Here is a 9,515-nt window from a genome sequence, read left to right as displayed (position 1 = left end):
CTACACAGCCGCCGGCGCCCTCCGATAAAAATATCGCGAAGAGATGAAGTTGAGGCTCCACGAAACCAAGCGCTTTAAGATGGCGCCTTTAGAAAGGACACGACACAACAACATCATCATCATCCGATTGAAATATCAGATTTTCATCGAAAAGGCGACAAAGGGACCGAGCAACCACAACAGAGGCTTTAGGAAGATGGGGGCACCTGTGTGGCTGTGTCTGGCCAAACCAGACAGGGTTTTCACCCCGGCACGTAAACTCCGGCTTTGACTTAGTGGGTCAGGCAAGAACACAGCTGCCTACCGGTGTAGAACATTGAGACGATAGCCACCACACCACCCACTCGGCCATGGCCACTAGCCGCCCGCACCTGAGTTGCAAGCTCAGCCTAGAAGTGTTAAGGAGTATTTGTATTGGTTTAGAAGTCTTTATTAGTCTATGTATATATGTTCTTTGAGCTTTTAATAAAGTTAAGTTGCTTTTCTAGCATGGCATTAGAGTCTAGGTTTAGATCTCCAGACGCTGCAACTCGTTTTTATGATCCACTAGATTTTTTTTCAGTTTGTCTAATTCACATATAGATCTTTTTTAAGGATGTCATATTTAAGTTTCCACAAGTATATAATGTAGCAACAAAAAAAAACTAGGAAAAATAAACAAAAACAAAGTAGACATCAATTTAGATGTGACATACCACGTTCACACCAGTGCGCCCGATTGATAACCGCGTTGCAGGCCAAATTGGAGTCGCCTCATCCAGCTCTGCTCTCTGCCCGCGTGTGCTCCTCTTAGAGCAACTCTAGCAGACCCCGCATCCCGCCGGCCCGCAAAACTCATTTGCAGTTCGCGCAAAACCGCTTTTGCGGGCCGGTGCGGACGGCCGCAGATGCAGACCCCGCATAACGGACCCGTAAAAAAGATATTCACGGAATGTGCCTTTTTACGGGTCGGTTTTGCGGGGTCTGATCTGGCGCAGCTCGTCCCGACCCGGAAAATCTAAATTTACACCTTAATTTGATCCAACATAATGCATTTCATTGCTTTTTCAACTATATTGGATAGATAAGACATCACCAAATCTTTGCTAGAATAGCAAGACCAAAGAAAACAAGAACCACAAGTACGCATTTTAGAAGATTTCTAACTTCCATAATTGCTCCCACTAGTTGGACTAATATCTTCTCCATGCATTCATTGTTGATCCGCGGATTCTTTATTTTGCATTCTTCTTTCTTCATCTTTGGTCGAAAGAAGTAGACGTTGCTTCCCCTCTAGTTGCACATGCAGCCGCATCATGGCCTTCGATTCTTCTAAGGAGTGCGTGAACGTCTATTATGTTTCTTTCTATCAACAAATCAATGTATTCGCCCTCCCAAAACCAAAATGAGCATCCATCTTCCTACACACATGAGTGAGCATGTTCAAAATGAGCTACCGCAATTGAACCAAATAATGAGCTATCAAAATGAGCTACCACAAGTGTATGTACCCCGTCGTTTTCGCATTTGAAGAACACCCATCTGGGGTGCTTCGGCGTGCCCGAAGTGAGCCGCAACACTTTCCGCGTGCAGTTGTCGCACTCTATGAGTGGCATCGGCAAGCCACAAGACGCTGCGCGGGCGCCGAGCCCGGTGGACGGCCGGATGAATCCATGCCCGCAAACCTTCGGGGACGGCGGGCGGACGAAGCAGTACCTTCATGCGGCGATGCGCCTTTGCCTAGGCTACGGGAGAGGCTCCCAACCACTGCATCGCTTGGGGCAGCAACCGGCGGCCCGCGATGACGTGCCACAGATCTGCAAAATCCGGCGGCCCGCCGACGCAGGAGGGAAGGGAGGGGAGGCCTCGTGCCCGTGGCGGCCTTCCGCCGTGCTCCTGCCGGCTGCTTTCGCTGGAATCTTGGGCGGCGGCCGGCGGCGGCGCGAGGGAGGAGAGGAGGGGTGGTTGGTGGAAGAAAGCGCGGGATGAAATGTCCCCCGTCACCAACCGCTTCCGCTTATATGTAGGGCACCGCAGCCGCGAGGGGGAAACGTGTGTTTTCCCGGGTTGGGCTCGGGGTTTTGCTGCGCCCCCTAAAAAATTTTATGGGTCGGGGCGGGATGCGGGGTCTAATCGGGCTGGTTTTTCCGCCCCGACCCGCACTTTGGCTGTTATTTTACGGGTCGGGGCGGGATGCGGAGTCTGCTAGAGTTGCTCTTACACCAGTGCGCCCGATCGGTAACCGCGTTGCAGGCCAAATTGGAGTCGCCTCGTCCAGCTCTGCTCTCTGCCTGCGTGTGCTCCTCTTGACCCACGTGATTGCCTACATGCTAGCTTCTTCCTGTTGTTACTGGGTGCTAGCTAGCTACTTTCTACTGCTAGCGTGCTACTCCTACCTCTCTGCTCGCTTGCTACTTTGCTGCTATTCTGCTGCTTTTGGCCTCGTCGCCATGATTTTCTTCCGCTCCTATCGCATCTAGTTCATGTATGCTTTTTAGCTTCTTAGTTTTCTATAATTTCTGTCATGTCCATCAAATCCGTTGATATTTTGTGTTTTTTATGTCACGCTAGTCCATCAAACTTTTGTCCGTCAGCCTTTTTCTAGTCATTGTCCTCTCTATAGGATTTTTGTGGTCTCTTTTTGCATTGTTGATCTAAACCCATTCTCTTGCCGCCGAGCTTCTTTTGCCGTCGGTTTTCATGGGCCATGATTCTTTAAGCAATGCTTCTTCTCTTGATGTGCCATCTTCTTTTGACAACCCATCTTCTCTTGATACTTCTCTTGTATCTTCTATTGATGCGGTGTCTTTCTCTGATGTGCCATCTCTTCGTTATCCCCTTTGACGACTCGACAGGTTTTGAAGACTCTTCATGCTACGACGACACTCTCAAGACACGGATTTGGCATATCATTTTTTAGCATTACACTTCTTCAAATGCACTGCTATTGCATACGCTTTGCATTTGAGGGGGGGGTGTTAAGGAGTATTAGTATTTGTCTAAGAGTATTGATTAGTCTATGTTTATTTCCTCGGGCCTTCCATAAAGTTAAGTTGCTTTCCTAACAAGAAGCACCGCGGGTTCCACCACCCAGGACGCCGCCCAAGAAAAACAAGATGCCCCAAAGATCCTCCATGACTGTGAGTGATGATCGATCGGCATGCTCCGACCGCTGACAGACCCGCCAGCGACCGGAAAGACCAAATCGATCAGGGAGCAATCAGGTCGAAGAAGAGGTCGGGCAGGGTGGACTACGTTAATGTCCGACACCCCTGCCGGTGAAGGGTGGCCTGACCGCACCCGCGCCACCCATCTCTCCACCCCCTCTTCCAACATTACCCCTGATGCCCAACTGGTGTCCCTGCCTGGATCTGCACCTAGCCCAACCTGTCACCTGCTCAACGGCGCGAGAATCCAAACCGGACACCACTTGCAACCATGGGAGAGATCTAGAAGCATCCACAAGGACCGCCCACAGACGAGCAGGTGCCGAAGCATGCCCAGCCGCTACTGCGCATGGCCCGCACATCACTGTGAGCCGCCAATATGCCGTCGCAGCTCACCCCATGCTTTAGCCCTGGAGGCCTCCGCCAACACCCTGATCCACCACCGTCGGGAATAGGTACCGGAACTGGCAGCACATACCACCAGATCCTCCCGCAGCCGACCATCACCGGCCTAGGCGCCGCTGCCACGCGCCCAGACCCCGCCGACGAAGCCCCACTCGCCACCTGACCCAGCCGAGATCTGGATCTAGGCGCACGAGGGCAGCCGCCGCCGCCCATAGCCCTTCACGCAGCCGCCAGGAGGACGCGACCCTGCCGTCTGCTCCTGGGAGGAACGCCGCTGCACCCCGTTGATATGTCTCCAACGTATCTATAATTTTTTATTGTTCCATGCTATTATATTATCTTTTTTGGATGTTTATGGGCTTTATTATGCACATTTATATTATTTTTGGGACTAACCTATTAACCCAGAGCCCAGTGCCAATTTCTATTTTTTTTTCTTGTTTTAGAGTATCACAGAAAAGGAAAATCAAATGGAGTCCAATTGACCTGAAACTTCACAAAACTTATTTTTGGACCAGAAGAAGCCCACGGAGTATCGGAGATGGACCAAGAGAGTCCCGGGCTGCCCACGAGGGTGGGGGGCATGCCCACCCCCTAGGCGCGCCCCCTACCTCGTGGACAGCCCGGAGATCCATCGACGTACTTCTTCCTCCTATATATACCCATATACCCTAAAAACTTCGGGGAGCGGAATAGATCGAGAGTTCCACCGCCAGAAGCCTCCGTAGCCACCGAAAACCAATCTAGACCTGTTCCGGCACCCTGCCAGAGGGGGGAACCCTCACCGGTGGCCATCTTCATCATCCCGACGCTCTCCATGACGAGGAGGGAGTAGTTCACCCTCGGGGCTAAGGGTATGTACCAGTAGCTATGTGTTTGACCTCTCTCTCTCTCTCCCTCTCGTGTTCTTGAGGTGGTACGATCTTGATGTATCGCGAGCTTTGCTATTATAGTTGGATCTATGATGTTTCTCCCCCTCTAATCTCTTGTAATGGATTAAGTTTTCCCTTTGAAGTTATCTTATAGGATTGAGTCTTTAAGGATTTGAGAACACTTGATGTATGTCTTGCGTGGGATACCCGTGGTGACAATGGGGTATTCTATTGATCCACTTGATGTATGTTTCAGTGATCAACTTGCGGGTTCCGCCCATGAACCTATGCATAGGGGTTGGCGCATGTTTTCGTCTTGACTCTCCGATAGAATCTTTGGGGCACTCTTTGAAGTTCTTTGTGTTGGTTTGAATAGATGAATCTGAGATTGTGTGATGCATATCGTATAATCATACCCACGGATACTTGAGGTGACATTGGAGTATCTAGGTGACATTAGGGTTTTGGTTGATTTGTGTCTTAAGGTGTTATTCTAGTACGAACTCTATGATAGATTGAACGGAAAGAATAGCTTCATGTTATTTTACTACGGACTCTTGAATAGATCGATCAGAAAGGATAACTTTGAGGTGGTTTTGTACCCTACCATAATCTCTTCGTTTGTTCTCCGCTATTAGTGAATTTGGAGTGACTCTCTATTGCATGTTGAGGAATATTTATATAATCCAATTATGTTATTATTGTTGAGAGAACTTGCACTAGTGAAAGTATGAACCCTAGGCCTTGTTTCCTAGCATTGCAATACCGTTTACGCTCACTTTTATCATTAGTTACCTTGCTGTTTTTTATATTTTCAGATTACAAAAACCATTATCTACTATCCATATTGCACTTGTATCACCATCTCTTCACCGAACTAGTGCACCTATACAATTTACCATTGTATTGGGTGTGTTGGGGACACAAGAGACTCTTTGTTATTTGGTTGCAAGGTTGTTTGAGAGAGACCATCTTCATCCTACGCCTCCCACGGATTGATAAACCTTAGGTCATCCACTTGAGGGAAATTTGCTACTGTCCTACAAACCTCTGCACTTGGAGGCCCAACAACGTCTACAAGAAGAAGGTTGTGTAGTAGACATCAAGCTCTTTTCTGGCGACGTTGCCGGGGAGGTGAGTGCTTGAAGGTATATCTTTAGACCTTGCAATCGAATCTTTTTGTTTCTTGTTTTAGCACTAGTTTAGTTTATAAAAGAAAACTACAAAAAAATGGAATTGAGTTTGCCTCATACACTTCATCTTTTTAATATCTTTCATGAGTATGATGGAAAGGAAAATTATGCCAAAGTGTTAGAAGAAGAATGCATTAAAATGTTTGGCACTAAATCTTTGAATGATGAGCATGATTGCAATGTTATTAGTATGAACTCTTTGAATATCCACAGTACTAATGATGATTGCATTAGTCATGATGAGAATGTCTCTTATAAGCATGTCAATTTTTGTGGAGTGCATAGAGTTTGCAAGTACACACCAATTAGGGAAGATAGATTTTGCAAGAGGCACAAGTACTTAGAAACTAAATGGTTGCAATAAAGGCTAGATGTTTGTGCTGAAAATTTAAATTTTGTTAGCCGTACTTGTGAACTTTGTAATGAACGTGGTCATTTAACCATCCGATGCAAATTGTTTCATAATCTAATCATTTCCAAAAATTGTGATGACTTGATTTCCCTTGCACATCATAATGAACTTAGTTTGCTTATGGGTAATGAAGAAATGAAACGTATAACTAACTATCTTCCAGTATTTGCCAGTGATAAACTTCTTGATCTTGATCTAGAAGAAATTTATATGTATTGTGCGGTGAATTGTATTGAAAATCCTTATATTGCCAATTACATAAAGAAAAGAAAAGAAATAGAAGATGAAGAGAATACTAATGAAAGGGAAGAGACTTCCCAATATCCTTCTATTATTTCTTATGATGAATCAGGTAACGAGGAGGAGCCTTCTATTCAACCAATCTCATCAACAAGGAGCTCAAGAAAGAGGGTTAAACCCACACATGATGTGAAGAAGAAAAAGAAAAGACGGAGAAGCAAAGGTAAAAAGGTATCTCTCCCAAATAATGTTGCTCCTATTACTCCTTGTGATGATGATAATTGCTATACTATTGGTGCTATACATACTATTAATGATGAGATTGATTATGCTTATGATATGAAAAGTCCCAAGCTTGGGGATGCTACTTTTACTGAATATGATATTTTTAGTGTCTCAAGTTTTGATATGCAAATTTATAATGATGATAGCATGCCTCCTACTTATGATGATTATATTGATGAAAGTGGGTTTGGAAGAGTATCAACTTTAGAAAGTAATGATCCCACTATTTTGGAGGATGTTGAATCTTATTATGATAATTATGCAAGTGGATTTGGAGAGGTCATGACTTTATTTAGTGATGATTCCACTATCTTGGAAGAGGTTTCAATCGATTATGATGAGAACAAAGTTGCTACTTATGGTAATTATTGTGATGATACATATGCTATTAAAGGTAGTGATGATTATATTTATTAAACTTGTCATGATTATGATTACCCTTTTTATTAATGTTACTCTTTTAATGTGGAAATAATTTGTAGCATTCGAGTCTCTTATGATACTCCTACTATTCCAATTGAGAAGAATTTTGCTTATGTAGAGAGTAGTAAATTTCCTATGCTTGTAGATCATGAAAAGAATGCTTTAGGTGCTGGTTATATTGTTGAATTCATTCATGATGCTACTTAAAATTATTATGAGGGAGGAATATATGCTTGTAGGAATTGCAATAATACCAAGTTTCCTCTCTATGTGTTGAAAATTTTGAAGTTATGCTTGTTTTGCCTTCCTATGCTAGTTGATTATTGTTCCTATAAGTTGTTTGCTCACAAAATCCCGATGCATAGGAAATGGGTTAGACTTAAATGTGCTAGTAATATTCTTCATGATGCTCTCTTTATGTTTCAATTCTTATCTTTTATGTGAGCATCATTGAAATCATCATGCCTAGCTAGGGGCGTTAAACGATAGTGCTTGTTGGGAGGCAACCCAATTTTATTTTTGTTCTTGGATTTTTGCAACTGTTTAGTAATAAATAATTCATCTATCCTCTGTTTAGATGTGGTTTTATGTTTTAATTAGTGTTTGAGCCAAGTAGAACCTTTGGGAAGACTTGGGTGAAGTCTTTGTGATCTTGCTGTAAAAAAACAGAAACTTTAGTGCTCACGAGATGTGCTGCCATTTTCTATTGGAGAGTGCTATTTAGTTAATTCTTTTTGAAGATGATTAATAGATACATTCCTCACGTCCATCAATTTATTTGAGAATTTTATGAGTTCTAGAAGTATACGTTTGATCCAGATTACTACAGACTGTTCTGTTTTTGACAGATTCTGTTTTCTATGTGTTGTTTGCTTATTTTGATGCATCTATGGCTAGTAATAGAGTTTATGAACCATAGTAAAGTTGGAATACATTAGATATTACACCAATAAAAATAAAGAATGAGTTCACAACAGTACCTAAGTGGTGATTTATTTTCTTATACTAACGAAGCTTACGAGTTTTCTGTTAAGTTTTGTGTTGTGAAGTTTTCAAGTTTTGGGTAAAGATTCGATGGACTATGGAATAAGGAGTGGCAAGAGCCTGAGCTTAGGAATGCCCAAGGCACCCCAAGGTAATATTCAAGGACAACCAAGAGCCTAAGCTTGGGGATGCCCCGGATGGCATCCCCTCTTTCGTCTTCGTTCATCGGTAACTTTACTTGGAGCTATATTTTTATTCACCACATGATATGTGTTTTGCTTGGAGCGTCATTTTATTTTATTTTGCTTTGCTTGCTGTTTGAATAAAATACCAAGATCTGAACTTCTTAAATGTTAGAGAGTCTTCACATAGTTGCATAATTATTCGACTACTCATTGATCTTCACTTATATCTTTCGGAGTAGTTTGTCATTTGCTCTAGTGCTTCACTTATATCTTTTTAGAGCACGGTGGTGGTTTTATTTTGAAGAAATATATGAACTCTCGTGCTTCACTTATATTATCTTGAGAGTCTTTAGAACAACATGGTAGTTTGCTTTGGTTATGAAACTAGTCCTAATATGATGGGCATCCAAGAGGGATATAATAAAAACTTTCATATATAGTGCATTGAATACTAAGAGAAGTTTGATACTTGATAATTGTTTTGAGATATGGAGAAAGTGATATTAAATTTGTGCTAGTTGAGTAGCTATGAATTTGAGAAATACTTGTGTTGAAGTTTGCAAGTCCCGTAGCATGCACATATGGTAAACGTTGTGTAACAAATTTGAAACATGAGGTGTTATTTGATTGTCTTCCTTATGAGTGGCGGTCGGGGACGAGCGATGGTCTTTTCCTACCAATCTATCCTCCTACGAGCATGCGCGTAATGCTTGGTTTTTTTATGACTTGTAGGTTTTTGCAATAAGTATGTGAGTTCTTTATGACTAATGTTGAGTCCATGGATTATACGCACTCTCACCCTTTCATCATTGCTAGCCTCTTCGGTACCGTGCATTGCTCTTTCTCACCTTGAGAGTTGGTGCAAACTTCGCTGGTGCATCCAAACCCCGTGATATGATACGCTCTATAACACATAAACCTCCTTATATCTTCCTCAAAACAGTCACCATACCTACCTATTATGGCATTTCCACAGCCATTCCGAGATATATTGCCATGCAACTTTCCACTATTCCGTTTATTATGACACACTTCATCATTGTCATAGTGTCTTGCATAATCATGTAGTCGACTGATACATCTCCAACGCATCTATAATTTTTTATTGTTCCATGCTATATTATATCCTATTTTGGACATTATTGGGCTTTATTATACACTTTTATATTATTTTTGGGACTAACCTATTAACCGGAGGCCCAGCCCAGAATTGAAGTTTTTGCCTATTTTAGGGTTTCGCAGAAAAACGAATATCAAACGGAGTCCAAACGGAATGAACCCTTCGGGAACGTGATTTTTGGAACGAACATGATCCAGAGGACTTGGACCCTACATCAAGCAATCAACCAGGAAGGCACAAGGTAGGAGGC

The 9,515-nt window shown here is 43.1% G+C and overlaps 1 protein-coding gene across 1 annotated transcript in view; it reads right to left on the bottom strand.

Annotated features, from left to right (window-relative positions):
* Positions 1-1,072: 1,072 nt before the first annotated feature.
* LOC119268610 (alliin lyase 1-like) overlaps positions 1,073-9,515 on the bottom strand; it is a 34,584-nt gene continuing 26,141 nt past the window's right edge. Inside the window, exon 2 of the mRNA XM_037550275.1 lies at positions 1,073-1,400. Within this exon, the coding sequence (XP_037406172.1) occupies positions 1,349-1,400 (52 nt within the window). The 3' untranslated portion in view covers positions 1,073-1,348. The remainder of the gene's footprint in view (positions 1,401-9,515) is intronic.

The sequence above is a fragment of the Triticum dicoccoides genome, chromosome 3A, assembly GCF_002162155.2.
Source record: "Triticum dicoccoides isolate Atlit2015 ecotype Zavitan chromosome 3A, WEW_v2.0, whole genome shotgun sequence".
Classification (NCBI taxonomy): Eukaryota; Viridiplantae; Streptophyta; class Magnoliopsida; order Poales; family Poaceae; genus Triticum; species Triticum dicoccoides.
This window is presented reverse-complemented; position numbering and strand designations above follow the sequence as displayed.